The 20,111-nt window shown below is 30.6% G+C and overlaps 1 protein-coding gene across 1 annotated transcript in view; it reads right to left on the reverse strand.

Moving 5' to 3' along the window:
* LOC131842144 (disheveled-associated activator of morphogenesis 1-like) overlaps nt 1–20,111 on the reverse strand; it is a 67,165-nt gene that overhangs the window by 36,057 nt on the left and 10,997 nt on the right. Inside the window, exon 3 of the mRNA XM_059190665.1 lies at nt 2,099–2,257. Coding sequence (XP_059046648.1) covers nt 2,099–2,257 — 159 coding nt within the window. The remainder of the gene's footprint in view (nt 1–2,098; nt 2,258–20,111) is intronic.

Here is a 20,111-nt window from a genome sequence, read left to right on the forward strand (position 1 = left end):
TAACTGATCGAGCGTAAGGTAAATTCTATCTACTGATCCATAGTCGTTTCCATATTTCAAATGAAACTCCATTCACTGCAGTTATATTATTACCCAACAATTCTACAATGTACATTATAAATAGGTCGCTACCATACTACTAACCAGTCTAGAATGGTTTATAGCAACATAAATCAAAGCCCTTACCACGTACAGTGGGATGGTGAAAGTGGCGCACCAACTAATGCCAGATCGGATGGAACTCGATATTTTGTATCGATTTACTCGATCACTGTTACTCGATACGTTCCACAGCGATACACATTGTGTTATTGACGAATATATCTATATAGTCTGAATGTGATTAATGCTATGCTATACAATAAGTATCACGAAAATGTTACTTTTCTAATAAAAAAATATTAAATTACTTCTTGGATTATACTTTATAAACAAAAAATAATATAATATTTCTATCTATACTTATTTCATAACGGTTAAGAGTATGTTTGATTAAATGCCCTAATCTCAAGAACTCCTGGGCCGAAATTAAAATATCTCTAGAGTTGGATAGCCCATTTATCAAGAAAGGATTTAAGGCTACTCTGCTCATATTAGACGTAGCGTGATGTAATGTATAACATCACGCTACGTCTAATATGAACAGAGTTTCAATGAAAAATGAAAATAAAAATCCAAATCCAATCCAAATCCAAGGCCAAAATCAGGAAAATGTGACGCAGACGAAGGTGACTAATAATTATAATAATAATACATATTATTATTACAATAGATAAAATAAAAATTAAGATTCAACTATACCATCCTTTTATTATTGACTGTCCAGTACTGCCTTATCAGCTTTCGTCGTATATCATTTAGCATTGATCATAGCACATCATTATACCACTTAAAAACTGACCATTTTTTTTAACGTGCCCTTGACATGGCCACAAACTAACCTTACATTTATGCAACTACAGCCTTGACCCATCAGGGATTTTTTTTGCTGACTAAAGCTGATCTACCAGGTATATATTAATCCACTTCTACTTTTTACCTTCGTTAAAATGTGTAGGTTGCAAACTAGGTGAGTAATATGTTTTGATTTACCTTTTCTTATGTGACCGAAGTTCAGCCATTCGCTAGCAAGCAACAGCCCACCTGATCCTAAGTGTCTAATTCACATAAACAGTATTATGGATATCACGTTATCATTTGTGATGATTGTGAGGTTAAAGCATTGTCATTCTAAAGGGCTATGCCATGCCCCCTTATCCTGTAATTTTACCGCAATTTGTCACCGGTCAAACGAAACACAGCCTCCAAATAGAGTGAAATAGTATCTACACCGATGACTTCATACAAAGTCTAAAGTCAATACAGTAAAAAGAACCTCTTTAAATTAAATACAAATAGTTTCCAAACTCAAGAATAGCTGATATAATTACTTACACAGTTTACGCGAATAACAGTTGATACTGTTGGAAATTATATGAACACATAACAACAAAAGATCTAATCTTATGAGATCTAACCGATTATATTCAAGTTTAAAAAATAACGTGCAGACAATGCAAATTTCGTGATAACATTTAAGTCAATGACAAAGTTCAATCAACTGGTTATCAACATGAATAAACTATTCCGCTTATTAAAATAAAATTAATAAGTAAATATTTTAGTAACAATATTATTTGAGTTTCAGGAAACATAGAAATTTAACGATAACGATTTGCCTGTATAGAAAATCCATTTTAATATTATAAATGTTAAATGATGTCTGTCTGTCACCTTTTCACGACTCGACGGCTCAAAGAATCCTAATGAAATTTAATATAAAGATTGACGGTTTTACAAGGATGGTCTTATATTTTAAACAAAGGAGAATTATAAATATTTCTTTACAGGAAATTGTGGTTTACAGTTGCGGTAAACATGTTCAAAAAAATTTCATTTATCAGTTCCCATGTTATATACTTTACGTTCACATAACAACATATTCCTTGAAAACTTCATCCTACTTCCACCAGACATTTTTACGAGAAACCTTAACAAAGATAAACACAGTCTCCTAATCACAAAGTAAATGATTTTATTAAATACAAGGATTACTTACTTGAAAGCAGGGGCACAAGGGCCACCTTCGCCGGAGCGCGTGCGGCATCTTCTTGCGAGGAGGGTCGGGCTCCTCGGGAGGATCACCGCACGCCCAGCGCACGAGGCGCGAGCGTGCTGCCTCGGCCGCCTCCAGACCGCGCGAAAACGACGGAAGGCCCTGGAGACAAAAAAAAATCTATTACTACTATCATTTGACACAAATCTAAACTAGTGTTATAAACTGGACAAATGGTATATATCTATTATTTGCCTGGACAAAAAAATATCAATTTTAATAAATTTATACTATGAAAGCTACATATTACAGAGTAGTATTGGTTAATTCTGTATAAAGAATACAAAGATCTCTAAAATAATTTCACCCTTGCAAAGCCTGCAAAGTCTTCAATTGACAATAAACTTTAAATACTACACGTAACGTTTAAAGCTATTTTGTTTTAAAGCTTCGTTGTCACAAACCTTTATAAGTATCAATTTTATAATTGACATAAAAAATGAAATATTTATAAAAGTACATAGGGTTTACGTCCTATGTAATATCCATATAGAGTTCACAGAAGAAAATACACTACAATTACAAGTATAATAGTATCAATTCAATAAATCAGATAACATAAAAAAAAATAATTTTAGATTATTTTTTACTAACATTACATTTAGCGCATGTAATATCGATACATAATTAGTAGTAATGCATTCAATAATTAATTGGTCTAATAATATTATACTAAAAGGTAAAGGTATAATATTATTAGACCAATTAATTAATTAATGCATTAATACGTAAAATCAATGTCAATAGTATCGAATATATATTCTCGATTCATCAGACATGCATTACAAGAATTTTAATTAAATTAATCCGCATACAATTGCTTCAATTAAACTCAGTCAAGGACATACAAAACATTGCATGCAGTTGAACGCGAAACACATGATGTGATGTAATGAACGGAAGCCACTGTACCGCATCTTTGGTAGCGGTAAACGACGGCAAGAGTGAAATGATCTCACATAGTAGCATAGATTTAAACACGCAGTAATAGAAAAGCGAAACCTTTTGCAATTTACTTTCTTTCTACTGATTTAAATGATGCAACAGTTGAAATAGGAAAGGTGGATGAGATTACAAAACTACCTATTTACTATCACAGTAATAAAATAAAAATTATAACTTTTAATCACTAAAAGAAAAATTATAACTATAAATCACTAAAAGAAAAAAACTGTTGTGTCCCAATTTGGTAATTATTAAAAAAACGGTTTGATTTATTGATTTAAAAAAAAAGTGTTAGAAAGAGCTGGTCCAGGCCAACTTATCTTGATCAGTTGTTGTAGTTGTCGAAAGTCAAGAAAGAAGAAGAATGTATGTACACGCATACGAGATGTATGTACCTATGAGATAAATGCAAATGAAGCAAGACTTGTATTTAAGAAGAGAAGTCTGTAGGTATCGGTTCTTTTTGTCTACTCCAGAACATATATGGTGTGAAAATAGAAATATTTGAATAACTTGCAAAAGTAGAAACAAGGTTAGTATAATATTAATAATAATCAGTTCAAGATAGCAGAAATTAGATAACTATCAACATACCGACGTATTTCCATTATAAAACTTAATTACTTATGATTTATTAAATTGCAAGTTTTAACGAACGTTAAGATCGGACGCCTAGATTATATATTAATATTTTCTGAGAAATAAACTTCTGATCTAACGCAATATTTCAATTATAGAGTTGACATTATTGAAAGACGCAGTAATAAAGGTAATTGAATCAAATGACAGGCACAACGCGGTCACGATCGGTCAATTGACTTGATGCTATCAGAACAATTAGACTGGACCTATTAGTCTTTTCAAAAGATTCATAGCAAACTTATAGAATTTTACACATTATACTAAGCGGATATTTACTATATGAATGTCATTCAAAAGTGCTTCAATGTAAGGTTATTTGAATAAATGATTTTCTATTTTATTCTATTCTGTTCTGTTCTAATCATTAAAAAACTCCCGATATTTACCGAAAATGTTACCAGATTTCAGTACTCCTATCGAGTAATTAGTGCTAATCTCTCGCTCCATTTCGACACTTAACAAGAACTTATGTCTGACTATTGTTCACTTGAACTTTGAGTTTGACATTTATTGAACTGTTGCCAATTGATATTGGTATACGATATACCAAATTTCTGATACTTTCAATATAAACAATATTGTGATGAAAGCAATTTAATTTCAACTTAATATAGATATATTTTGTGCTTTTAAATATTACATTTCATTTTTGAGCTAACTCATAGTTAAGTATAAAGCTGTCTAAAAACCCTTAAGGTAATTGCATATTGACAAAATATAAATTAATTCCATTCTTCTGCTTATGTTTAAACCTCCGTTTCGTTATATATTTACTGATAAGAAAGATCAGATATAACATAATAGCGATATGTCAATAAGTTCTTATAGTCTGTTTTTTTCATTTATATTTTCATATTCTATAGATATACACATATATATAAATAATGTTTTATTAACAAAGCTCGTTTACATCGCTAGAAGACATATTACCTGCAATTAACTAATATAAATTTGCTTTTGTCGAAAATCCAATATCACAATTATATTCGTCGTAAATAAAGAAAACGTGATTTGTTTACAAAATAATCTTTAATGCAATTAAATTTTATTATATGCGTGCCACAAACCATATCACACCATAAAATAATCATATTTTAAACTAAACAATAGACTGAAAGCAAAACAAAAGTGTAACGAATCCAACAATAGCAAAGACTCGTGTGACCGTGTACGAACATGGCAGTGGGCCACTATGCCGTCATCATCATGAGCCTCACGTAGTATTGGTGATGAGACTAGGATGTACGAGTGAAAGTGAACTCACTTAATGTGGAGTGAAGTATTTCAAACAGATGCAATTTACATGTCCTGACTAGCTTTAAAATATATCTACATGATTATTACCTTTCAACAATTAAAAAAAATATTTAAAATAAAAAAAAATATAATTGAGATACAACATGCTGTGGTATTTAATTTTAATATTAATATAAGTGAAATAATTGTTTCTGACATAAAAAAAACTTAGCTCTATGAATAAAGAATGTAGAAACGAAATTATAGCAACTGAAGATGGCATTTCATAACTGATCTACACTTTCCATATTCACTATGAAACATTTTTAGAAATACCCATGAAAATATCTAATATTTCACAATGAAGACAAGTAATTTGTTTTCATCAATAACAATATTCCTTACGTAATTTCCATACATACAGCTGCAATAAATATTTTAAGTTATTGGTTCTAGTATAACAGTGAAATGTCAAAAGTAAACGAAATTTTGGAATTTCGGTCCGATCCGTTAATCATAACTGTTTTGATCAAGGTATTAAAACAATCGAACAAAATAGCTGCTTCTAGATTTTTTTAAATTTACTGTTAGCACTTCTTCAATTTATTGACCAGAAAATATGTTTAATGAGTATTCGTAAATATTTTCTCCAATATACTGTTTACGTATCTTAATGATATTTGTTTAAAATGGCTATTTGGCATAATTAGAAGTATCCTGTCTATATGTTCAGTACATGAAAAAAAGGTTTAACGAAAATTTGATATTACAGATATTTTTCCCAAGTAGACAATAAAAATTTGTTTGTCTGTGTCTTTATTATATTTCTGTCTTATTTACTTTGTTCGCCAAGTACTTTCTTTGTAAGATGTTTTCGGTTTAAGGATGGCAGTAGAAATAAAGAAAAAAAAGGCCCGAAAAACAGCACATCTTAGTTATTTTTAGAACGGCAACGCATGAGTACTTCAGGCCAGTATTATGATAACACGATGCCCGTAATGATATTCATGTATATAGGGGTCCACAGCTGATAAGTAATTCCAATTACATAGAAAAAATACAGTGCAAAAATAGAAATATATCGTTACCGAAACTAACTAACTATGAACTGAGCGATCAAAAGTCTTTGAAACTAACATTTAAGATCAGAAGACACTTCTTATTTTATCTTACACAACTCATAGATGGCTATGACACTAGATTCCTTCTGTCTAACTGGCTTGAAGACCGATAGACATAATTATAAAACGCATAAGAATTTTAAATAAGTTTTTAATGTTATTTTTACTAATCCAGTTGTAAAGATAATAAGCCAGTATGATACTTTATACATAATTGTCATAATCACATATTATTTTATCGCTTTTAAATATTTGCATAAAACACCTGACCACCACAAACGAGTACGTAATATACGACGCCCTCGATGGTCTAGCGGTTTAGCACACTGGCTTACTTCCGACAGTCGCGGGTTCAATATCTCGCACAGTGCAAACACTTTATTCATGAGTATGACTGTTCGGTTTGGTCTGGGTGTTTGTTAAGTATATTATGTATATATTAATAAAAAATATATTTTAGTATTTATGTCAGTTGCGTAGTAGCCATAAAACAAGCTCTGCTTAGCTTGAGACTAGATGGCTTTTTTTTTACTTTTGGGTTATTATTATTATATGAGTACGTATATTCTATTGTATACCACGGCTGTATACAGAAGTCTTGGAGAGGAAACTGCTGAGCCGATCTTAATTCGTTAATAGGATAGTGTAGTACAACATCTAACACGCGACATTGTAAACATTACTAATTAATAGTAATTAATATTGGATGATATAAATTAAATCAAGACTAAAATGTATAAAATATATCTTTACATAGTATAAAACAAAAGCGCCGCCGCTGTCTTATATCTTTTAAATTACGCGACGGACTATAATGCAGTTTTCAGCAACGGACAGCGTGATTCAAGAGAAAGGTTAATATGTATAACACATGCGTGTTATGGTATAGAATAAGCTAAGAAATTCAATATTTGTAATGCATCCGTGGGTACCGGGGACCGATTGCTAGTATATAATATACAAATATAATGAACAAAAAACATATTATTGTAAGCGACATCATTTATTCGTGATTATACTTATGTTATGTAACAATAAATTTTGATAAGCCTAAATTTCTTACCTTAATTACAACTAATTAACCATAGACATCTTGGCAAATAAATCTAAGATTGGAAAACAATTTTATATCTCTAATGATTAATTAGATATGACATCCTTTTATTAAATAGATAGCTATACCATTATATCATTGTCAGTTTGTGTACTAGCGTATATTACGCAAATTTTTATTGTCTCCACCGTAGACCGGAACTAGATCACAATAAATTAATTTCTAAGAAAGTAAATTACAAAAAGCCTCAAGATCCGTGACACAAATAGTGCAGTAGAGCAAAAGAAACCAAGTGATAAATTGAAACTGCCAGTCAGAATGAAGACTCCCACTGGATACGAAATGATGCCACTTTATAAATTATTCATGCTAGCAATGCGACAAACATACTCCCAGTAGTAGAAAAGTTACAATCCAATAAAACTGCACTGTGCACTATAAATACAATAGAAACTCGCAAATATTTAGAGCATATGTGAATTATAAAGCATTTTAACAAACCGTAGCAAGTTGTTATTTAAATGTAAGAAACAATTTACTAAATTAGATAAAATAATAATAAATTTACTGACCCCGGATAACACACACGACGTACTTTAATTACAAACAAATCAGAACTTGTATCAGGAATACTTGAAAACTAATAAACTTAATACTTATTTGTAAATACATAAAGAACACATAGTTTGTACAGTGCGGAGATAGAAATCACAAGCTTCAGAAGATAGCAGTGTACTCTACTGCGAGACCAACGAAGCTGTTGATATATGTACTTAATCGTTTTAAAAAATAACAACAAATAATATTAAGTAACACATACAACCAACCCATGAATCATTAAAAATTATCGAGACAATTTATCAAAACATAAAATGAATTCGAGTTGTGAGCAGATCGGAAACTGGTGCCGGATCTAAGGCGATACGTTACATCACCACACTTACCCTGACCTCTTATTATGTAATTAAAACAGCAGCGGTTATAATGCACCTTCCTCATCTACTAAGCAGATAGGCTGTATAGTGGAAATGTTGCAGAAACAATTACGTAATAATTTACTTGCATATCTACACCACAATACATAGACAATAATCAAAATAACACATAATTTACGGGTTATCCTGCTTTTTTGTTGAACCCATGAAGTTTCATTACCAGTTTATAAAGCAAACCCCACAAGTACGGTTACGGAAAATTTTAATCCCTAAATACAATATATATAATATAACATACAAATGTCGTATATTAGTTAATAAACATGGCTTTTGAAATAAAAAATGGAATAGTGCCAAATGACAGTTCTAATGGTTACTTTAGACTACTTCTCAGTCATGCAATCTCGTATCACATACGTTATGAATAATAATCTAATTTGTTCAGGAAATTCAATCAAGTCTACAGTAAAATTTTATCAACTGACGACAAAGATAAAATTAAAGGATACTTAAAGGCAGGGTCATTACACTACGACATTTTGACTTCTGGGACGATTATCAATATTTTTTCAGATAATACTTTTCTGATTTAGTATAAATATGAATTATTTTCAATTAAATATTAGTCAATATTCTGATTTCTTATTAAATAGTCAAATATTAAAACCAGCATAATGAAATCCATAATTTTCGCCCTTTTTATTGGAATACTTGCACATGATCGTACGACAGGTAATAGTTTCATTTAGTTGTATTATTATTTTTAAGTTCTTTTAAATTAATATAGAGATAAATTGAGTATTAAAAGTGATTTAATAAATAGTATCTTATTTATATTATCTACGTATATATTACGCGATCGAAAACGAAAGTGAGCCAATTTTAGTGACTTAATAAATTAATTCCCATTTTGAAATTTAGTTCAATTTAATGTCTATGTTTTCTTAAACAAAAATTTGAAGCATATAAACTTAACATTACAAAAATTTCAGCTACACCTGTTCAAGCTCCCGAAACAAGTGCCTTATCATATATTGTAGGGGGCCGTATTGTAGGGGGTGAAGATGCACCTAAAAACTATGCCCCTCATATGGCAGCTTTAGTGGTTGGCGAAGTTGTAACTCACCTCGTATGTGGAGGATCAATTGTGAGCTTAAGACACATCCTTACCGCCGCCCATTGTATCGATCCTTTTGTGTCTTGGCAAGGAGAATTGTCAGAGTAAGTAATTTTTTATAATATTTGAACCTTATTAAATTTGTTAAAAAGTTAACAAAAGCGATCTCTCCAAATTTAGACAATATTGTCTACAATGATTATTTCGAGCCTGTAGCAGTTATGCTATTGATCTAGTACTTGAAGCATACTTCATACCAATAACTCTTTCTTAACCTAATAATGTATTTTATAATAGTAAGAAAAATATCGCAGTAACATGGAATTTACAATATATACTTATTCCATATTTTTAACAAAATAATTTAGAACATTATAATTAAAATTATATATTACGTATACGTTAAAAATGTATATTAGTTGTGTTAATGTTAAAGTAATGTTGATTAACACAATGTTTTTTTTTATTTGATAGCACTTTTCGCGGAGCTGTTGGCACAAACCAATGGGAAACACCGAGATACTATCTAGACTTTTCGCACTTCATCAATCATCCTCAATGGGACTCAAGATTAATTAAAAATGACGTAGGAGTACTATTTCTTGTTGAAGAGTTAAAGCTCAGTGACAACGTTGCAGTGATATCTCTTAACTTCGATTGGGTGGATGGAAAAGAAAACAGTTATGTCACGGGCTGGGGAAGAATTTGGGTAAGATTCGAAATAAATAACATACCTTCACGGCTGATATCAGTACTATCGATAGCATAGTTGTCGTAACATTTCCCTAAACATATTTAAATTGAACGCGTCAGTGAACATATAGCAATTAGTAATTTTGATTTTTTCTAATATTCAACAACTGAATAGTCAAACAAATATGTAAATTTACGTACATAAATTTGTATAAACCAGGTTTGAACTTACGACCTATAGGGTGTTATATATAGTTGTGGTAGAAAGTCCTAAAAAACAGAAAAACTTTATTTATTCATCAATTTACATTACAATATAATATATTTTGTACTGGATAAATGTATACTTTTACATAATATATCTGCCCTGAATATGGTTGAAGATGTGTATCACATACTGCGTGTACTTATGAAATATAACACAATTTATCTGAAGTGTTGCTATCAAGCAACAATCGTTGGAGGATCCGTCAACTAACAATACTATTTAAATATGTAAAATATGCTACTGCACAGACGGATTTCCTCTTCACTTCACCTATTTCATTGTTCACGTCTGGAGCCGCTAATAAAGCTGAGATAATACAGAGTACATGTGCATGTATTTGTATACACCAATCGTATTGAACGCCTGGGCTATATGGAAACGGATGTTCCATTACTTACTTACTTACTTTACATGTTTTTACCATGCGTTGTTATTATTACCTATGTGTAATTAATTATATTGTTGAGTATATATTGCAGCTAAAGAAAATGTTCAAACTTTTTGAGATATATTATTTTATATTCGACAGGCCTGGGGACCAATACCTGATGAGCTACAACTTTTGTACGTGGATACAATTTCTGGACAGGACTGCATAGACAAAATTGATGAAGCATCACTCCAATGGGGCTGGGCTCCTCCAATTGATCCGAATGTGGAAATCTGCACTTTGCATTCTCCTGGATACGGCATGTGTAATGTAAGTCATCTTGTTTTCCTTATGCAATATAATTTAAGGTCAATGTACGAAGCTATAGTCTCATTCGTTTGAAGTCACATCGTTATTTTTAATCTCGCTATTTTCTATGCCAGAATCGATTCTGTCTAATTAATTTCTTTTAGATTTTTCTCTGCCATTAAAATAATCGACATATATATACTTAATAGTTTTCTAAAAATATTTTCTTTACGATTATAATTATTATATCTGACATTGGCACTACTTTCAAACTACTTATGATATACAAATCCTTCATCTTTTCTATCTTTGTCACACCTACATTCATATTTAACATTTGCATCTCGATTGTATGCAATAGGTTTATACCTGTCATCTTTGCAAGTAATAAATTTAATATTCTCTGGCATTTCAAACTTAATGTTTAGAAAAGGATTTAAAAACTTCTAGTTGTCCAATATTTAAAAATTAATATTTGCTATCATTCTTACTAACCTGGTGACAGTTAGTTTACCTTCATATCACGTTACCTTCAAGAGATGTCCAAGATCACGCAACATTGTTAGCACTGTCAACTTATTAGAATGATATTCTACTTACACATACATGTAATAGACAGTAATTATTATCAATTAAAAATCACCATATTATTAAATCTTGGACACCATTATCTGTCTTGTTTAAGGAAATGTTTTAATTTGTAATTGAGGGCTTCGTGACCCAGCGGTTTACTACACGGACTATGAATTCTGTAACTTCAAGGGTCTTGGGAACAAATGAAAAACTTTGTGTCAATATCAATTTTAATTTCATAATATTTCTCGTATAATGACAAACTCGGATGATAAACTAAATTAATACGACAGTAGGTGCGCCCCTTGCCACATCAAATTCAAATATTCTCAGCAAAATATCGACGTATCAACTGTTACAATAACGTCGACAGTTGACAATGCCTCTCACCTACCTGATACTATTATAATAGCAAGGTCTAATATTCAAAATGGATAATATTGGAATCTAGTCGAATATTTTAGATTCAGTGACTTGAATTATAAAAGCGAGAATCTTTTGACAGAAACAACTTTTGAATCTTCTATAAATAATAGTGCACATTCTTTTTCCACAGGGTGACTCTGGAAGTGCTCTGGTATCCGTTGAGACTGGTAAACAATCTGGAATAGTGTCGTGGGGCTTCGCATGCGCCTTAGGAGCACCAGACGTTTTCACCCGTATCAGTGGCGTAAAGGATTTCCTAGAACCCATTCTCGGCGAGTAAAACTTTTTTATTACTCTTCATTATAATTAAACATAATTGAAGATAAACATGTGTGATTAATAGCCATTGTATAATGTAACAGTACCTAATAAAGTCATATTCATAATCTATTAAAATTGTCATTCATTACTTTCTTCCTCCCTTTCCGTAGGTAGATAAAGTACATTCATTCATTCATTCATAATTTAAGAGCTACGCTCTTGTCGGTGGAGCTCTTGCCACTTTCCGCGATCTTCCATCATGCTCTTTAATTCTTGATACGACACGACTCCCATTTTGTCCTCAATTTGTTTGATGTAGCTATTCCTTGGTCTTCCCCTCCCCCTCTTTCCTTCTATTTTCCCCTCAATAATAACGGCACGATGATTTCATGAAAATTATTATTGAGGGGAAAATAGAAGATAAAGTACATAGGTGATAAATAATGGAATTACTTAATTTTGCAATAATATCATTAGACTGATGTACTGAAGAACTGTGAAACTCTTTGTAATATATAAAATTATAAAAATAAGCTGTTTTAAAATTTACAAAAGTAGTAATTTTACTGTCCCCAAGAGATTAATGCAACAAAAACATAAGACAATTTATCAGTCTTTAATTAATGATTTGTTCAGAGATACTTATACATATATATTAAAGTATCTATAAACAGTAAAATATACATTGATAATTAATTTATTTCAAATAAATTAAATACAATAAGATTGTTAAGATAGCATCTACATATAAGAACCTACATAATTTTCACACATAATTTAACGCGCATATCACTTGATTATCATTAGCGTTTCTCTATTCACCTAAGACCTGTCATTGATTGAAATCTCTTTGTATTAGGATAATAAAGTGTCGATATCTATACAAAGGTCAAGTCACACTTGACCAACATGCCTACTTATCTTGAAACAGCATAATTCAGTACTCGGATGTTTACAAGTCAATGCTGGCGAAAGCTTGTGAATGGCATTTCACCACGGTATCCTCTCGGTGAAAACTTATATATTAACTAACTAATACGCACAACTTCGTCTTCGTCTCATATTGCCCGTTTTTGCAACATTTATCATTGTAGCTACGCTCTTATTTGTCATAGCGTGATGTTATACATCCTAGAGTGTTTCTTAATAAATAGGCTATTCAACACTAAAAGAATTTAAGAGAATAGGGTCTGTAATACCGGTATTTTCCCCGAAAAACAAATTCTCTGAAAATTTACTTTGTTTGCCACCATCGATATATAAAAAAAACTGTTTATAATATTGGCTCTTTCTAAATTTTGAAGTACACTTATGTATTTCTATAAATTGGTGTAAGTACTGCAAAACTTGTGTCATTTCTTTATACTACAATTCATCAATTTATTATTTTGATTTATTTTAAATTATAATTTATAGATAATTATATAATATATAATTAATGGAGTTATATTATAACATACAGATCGAAATATGTAAATTCCCTCACCACTAACTTTTCATCACAAAAAATTGTCCGTATAATAATATTTCTACACTATTCACACGTTAAATGATAGTATAGATATTTGCTATTCAAAAAATATCACATTATTTTTTGATATTCTAAGCCTATGTGCAATAAACTTTTAAAATAATACCATCACGTACAAAAGAAACCTGTCGATTTGCTTTGGAGACTAATCCCGTTACAGCTTGATTTACAACCGATGACAGTCGTATTTTTTCTTCAAAATATATTCAAATATCGAGTGTTTTTGACTCCGCACATTTTTATAGCTTTTTATCTCATATTACATGGCGATTCCTGCAAATACTTATTTATTATTAAATGTATTTGATTTCTACAAGCGTGTGACGAAGCGGTAACAAAAGGTTTAAAAAAAAAATATATATATATATATATATATGTATATATATATATATATTATAATATGACTGATTCTTCAGTATTAGAATGTTTTGAGAGTACAGGACACTGTATTAAAAACAGAAACATAGACGACCCAAGCGTCTTCATTTATATAAAAAGTAATATATGAGTAGAATGTGTAAACTGTACCAGCTATTAAACTTTTTTTTATATAATTGGAATAACAAAAACCTGCCGGTCTACCTGATGGCAAGGGGCAACTGTTGCCCATATGCATGAACAGCATTACGGCCAAACTAATACGTGGTTATTCCAGAGAACTGGCCACGCAATAGTAGTTGCCCGGGAAGATGTCATGCCTCTTATGCTGTAATTTCACTGCCTAATCTGCACCGTAAAATCCAAACATAGCATTACAAAGAAAGTTTCTTGACTTAAATAGATAACTATATAATAAAAAGGGCTATATAGTACCCTACTTTATTATCAATAATTACACATGCAGTTGCTAGATCTAATATACCATATCTATGACTACTATTACCAAAGACAATATAAACCTGTCAATAAATACTGGCTATAAAAGTTTAAAATTATTCATGACACGAATAAACAATGGAACAATTATTTTGTTTTACAATGTTTAATTTACGTAAACAATGCGAAATCAGTCTACTTGCCAAGTCTTCCAAGAAGCGAAGGCTCTACAGACGATATGGAATCCGTCGGTATTGTTCCGAAGAAAATTTATATTTCAATCGTTTATACAATGTCTTTTTTAGTGCGATAACGTCAGCACGTGATTACGATAAGTATCAAGTTAAATGAAATTATATTATAAGTATATACCATATTATATGTATATTACAAAGGAGAATTGAAAAAAGAAATATCACAGTGAAATCACTAGTATTAGGGTATATATTTATGCTACGTACCGGCTTGTTAATATATAGATTAAGATATATAGACAGTAAAGTTACAAATATGTGACTACCTCGGCTACTTGTTTTTTTTCTTTACTTGGGTACTTTTTCTTACTTTGTTTTCGATTCATTAAAAAATACAGACTGCATATAAACAAAACTAACTATATAGACAAATTGAGAAAATATATTTTAATCTAACTGAAACCATCATGATAAATTCATTCTTAATTTACCATGGGGTAAATTAAGAATGAATTTATCAGGATGGGGTAACTGACCGGACCTCATGCTCATCTTACAATCCTCCACTGTTGCCCCGCCAGCGTAATACTAATAATGGAATAGCCATTATTATAAGAACTAGGTGAGTCTTTATATATAAACGACAATTGTCTTTAAATATATTTTATTATTGTTATAAGGTAACTTTCTCGTAAATACGTCAGCAGAAGACTAGAATGATATGTCCTCTTCCTATTCTGTAATTCACTGCTATACCTCACCCTACAAACGACACACAGCTTAAAAGGTAAATTTCTTGGCGGCTGAAATACGTAAGTAAGTACCTAGATAGTAGATACATAGGATACAATATATAGAATAAAGTTGATAGCGCTCAATATTCAGATTTAGATACCAAAAGTTATCATTGACTTTTTGTATCTAAAGCTAAATATTTCCCATAACTGAAATTGAATAAATATTTGTGACAAACCTAAATGTAAAATCCTGTTCTAAAAGATAAATAGTTAGGAATAAACAAAGCACTGTGATAATTGTTTATTTTAGGTCAGAGTCTAGTCAAACATGACTCGTCAATAGAGGAATATTTTAAAATATTTACAATAATGTTTTTCTTTACTGTCCAAGACATTCCATAATACTCTATTGTATATTGTTTGTTAAAAACGAATGAAATGAATAAAAGACAGTAGTAAAACAATAAGAAATATTATTCTTAATTAATGCAAATTAATTGATGTTACACCTTTACATAGAACTATGTCAAAAAAATTATAAACAGATATTTGTTTAGTTGTTCTTAGTTAACACTTTCAGGCTAAAAACTAAAACTAAAATTTCAATCTATGTATCAAGTAAATCGGTTCAGTAGTTGTTGCGTAATAGTAGCTTTGGTAGAAAATAAAAATCCATTAAACATTCCCATTTTAAAAATCAGTAGGGTTTAATAAGTTCTGTTCATAATACTCTAAAATTTAAAAAAAAAACTCTAATACATAAAGCTACTGTAGTAAATTGATTTTAATCTAATGCTCTGAAATTGTTATTTCATTCTTAAATAACAATAACAAGAAAAATAACAGTGCAAAACGAATAACATCTTTTAGATATAAAATCGTGTTTGGTTGCATCAAAACCGCAACTATCTTAAACCCAAATCGATTTGTGAAATTCTACATTGCAAACATAGTCGTAAAATTAGTTTTTTCATTGTCGTAATACCTCAGTCATTGCTGAATGACTACCTTGTTCCGAAATACTGAAATATCTAATTTTACTATTATTAAAATAACAAATTTTACTATTAATTAAAACTTCTATAGAAATTGCATATTCATCTCTTCGTGTAACATCATTACGCATCAAAACATAAACATATATATATATTTGAATTTTCAAATTTAATTTAACGTTGATTTTACCAATTTAGTTTAATCGTAGTGATTAATTAAAATCATGAATAAACGACTGTTTTTACTTTATCATCTTATTAATACTACTAGCTGTACATGCGACTTTATCCGTGTGATATTTAACTTAATATTTTCTAAAATAAAAGTAGCCTAAGTTACTCCTTAGTAAAGCTACCTGCCAAAAAAAAGTCCCGTCAAAATCGGTCCAGCCATTACAGAGATTAGCCGGAACAAACAGACAGACAGACAAAAATTGTAAAAAATGATTTTTTGGTGTATGAGCCGTATTTATATTCATTTTCATGTAGTAAAAAACGGTAATTTCAATGTTACAAACAGACACTCCAATTTTATTTATATGTATAGATGTATAGATAAACGCGAAAGATTGTGAGTATAAATGGATGTTTGATACTGTTACACGAAAAACTACTGAACGGATTTCGATGAAACCTTACAGTAATATAGCTTATACATCAAAATAACATATAGACTATAAATTTGACGCGGGCGAAACCACGGGCACAGCTAGTGTTCAATAAATGTTGATTATATATTAAATAAAGATGTTTTTAGAAATTAGAAACTAAAGTACAGTAGGCGTACCTATTGGGTATATAAGCATAAACAACTAGATAATTAATTTCTAGATAACTAATTCACATCTAGATAAGTAATAGATAACTATTATTAATATATGTCATGTAGTTATGACTATATTAATCTCAGTGCGCAATTACTTCAAAAATCAAAGATATAAGAATATAACAATACATTGATAAATTGTATAATGCATGAATAAAAGTTATTACCCCCAGCAATTGATAATATCCGATTAAACAAGAGTACCTCGGTATATTATTGTTTTCACTGTAGTACATACTAGGCTTCTGCCCTGGCTTTCGAGTGATAATAACTGTGTGAGTCTTGTACACACTAACATAATACGTAGCCAAGTCGCTCTGGAATATATATATATATATATATATTATTCAAATAGTGAAAAAAATTTCTCAAATCAGTGCAGTAGTGCCGACGTTTACTTCGCTCATAACAAAATCCGCTTTTCTCTCTGTTTCCCTGTCTCTTTATAAAACGTAAAATACATTAAAATCTAATATAGAAAACCTATAAAGGCATCGATTAGGATATTAATATAATTTTATTCTGTCATTCAGTTTAGGTAATTTCATTCATACTTGCGTACGATTGATTTATTTCATGTATTATAGTAGGAGGGCATTATACTATACATAGAATACCATCATAGTATAAATAAGTAGGCAATTAAAAGTATTAATAAACAGTAACATTTTGAAGCGTTGTTACCATACATTATTGCCGACTACATTAAGACTATAATATTTACATCCATACATACAAAATTACATCTAAAAAATATAAGTACTTCGGTTCTATGTTATATAATTAGTTATACAAAAAACTGAACTAAAATCCTCAAACAAATTACCACTTCTATGTCTAACTATGAGCAACAGCAATTTACACATGTTACAAAACATTAGTATTCTGAGCATTTTGTTAAAATAAAGTTTGTTAAAATAAAAGGTATCGCCTTCGCACAAATTACGATTGCCACACAAGTAGCGTGCAACCGCTACGCAAAAGCAGCCGACGACCAATTTATTGTTGCAGGTCCAGCGTCGTGCACTGATGCACACGCGGCTACCGCCTTTAATTCAATTTAATGCTTAGTAGATTCAAATAATTAATAGTTTAATTTTATTACATTATTGTAAACTATATAAGAGACCGAAGAGTCGTAAATTCAAATCTGGCTGACACCCCCAAAGCTCTCAGTGTAAATTTATTTCTGACTAATTCTTTGGTGAAAGAAACACCAATAACCATCTAAACTAATCCGAGAGACTACGGCATTGTCGTTCTCTGTCACAATTAATTAAAATATATCGAGCGAAATGTCAATTGTTGCGTTTATCTAGGTGTGACAACATCAGGGACAACATTCATGAAGGTGTATTTTAATATGTTAATATATAATTTAAATTATTTTTATGTGTTTGTCACTTAACTTGTCCTAAAGTGCACGACCTATTTGGATGAAATTATGTGTTGTTTTCATTGGGTTCCTGGATAGTATCGAAAGACAAATGAACACGGTAGATGGTGATACGTTTTCGAGTAGGCGCCGTCACAATTTAATTCTTCATTAACTGTGTATTTAATTAGTGTGTTTGTGACTTAACTTGTCCTAAACTGCACGAGCGATTTGGATGACATAATGTGTTGTCTTTCGTGTTGGGTTTCTGAATGGTTTAAAAACACAATTAGGCCTAGTAGGTAGCGACCAGTTTTCGAGCAGAACAACGTCATCCACCACCGTCGGCTAGTTCATATATACATATATTTAAAAAGTAAAATATACATTTCAGTTAATAATAATTTAAAATAATGTAATCAGAAAGGTATGCCAAACATGACAGTAGAGGTCGAGTCGTGAGTTGACGCGGCATCTAACAGGAGCAGACTGGTTCTATAGAAATCATATCAATCATGAACACCTACGTAAAAATTATTTATAATATCATAAATGTTTAAAACGATGCCATGAGCCCTGGTTCCCCTTATGCGGTTATAACCCTGTCTGCGCAGATCAATCATCTCTGTGATATTTTTAGTTCATTGTCATGTTGTTTTAAAGTTTCATGCGTGAAAGAACAGCTCTAATGGCTGTCTGTCATGATGGTAATTCAATCAAATTCCAGAAAGAGATTTTAAATTTGTCTGTATTATTTTTAAGCATACCAATTTAATTTTAGTCTTTTAAATAATTTTATTATTTTGGGATCAATGACGAAATATCAGTCATCTACTATTTTGGTTACCAGTAAACTCAAGATTTTACCTAACAAATAATAATATTATATTAATTTTAGTATAGTATATTAATTTTATTCATCAATGGTATCGTCCATAGACATAAAACTGTAATTAGATTTTTTTCAGGAATCAGCATCGGAGGCTCGATTGTGGCGGGAGATGAAATTTAAATATTGTGTCTCGTGTGTTAATTAGATGGTTCATGTTGTTTACTGTAAGCATCCTCAGAAGTAGATAACAACATCTATATCAATGGAGAATTAGTAAACAAATTAAATTAATTTTCAAATATCAGTCTAAATTGAAATGAAATAGATTTACGGTAAGCAGATTATTCAAAATCTATTTGTTTCATTTAAATAAATCTACTTATTTGATTTAAATTTAAACCTACATTAATTTTACAACGATGCAGGGAATCATGATAATTAACGTAATGTCTAATATTTACAAAATTACACAACACTGGGAAAATGTAAACAATTTCATTCTTTACTCATTCTTTGTAAACTAACCGTATTGACGCAATCTCATACAATCTCATTATCAGGACGCGTTAGTTAACTCTAAACATTTTTTGGACATTATCTAATTAGATCTAAAAGGTTACAAGTATTATATTAATTCAGCTTTATTATTTAGCCTTTGGCTACAACTGTACCAATAGTAATTTAAATTTAATTCAGTTAA

This window comes from Achroia grisella, unplaced genomic scaffold, assembly GCF_030625045.1.
Source record: "Achroia grisella isolate CSIRO2021 unplaced genomic scaffold, CSIRO_AGI_Agris_v1 utg2138, whole genome shotgun sequence".
NCBI classification, from domain to species: Eukaryota; Metazoa; Arthropoda; class Insecta; order Lepidoptera; family Pyralidae; genus Achroia; species Achroia grisella.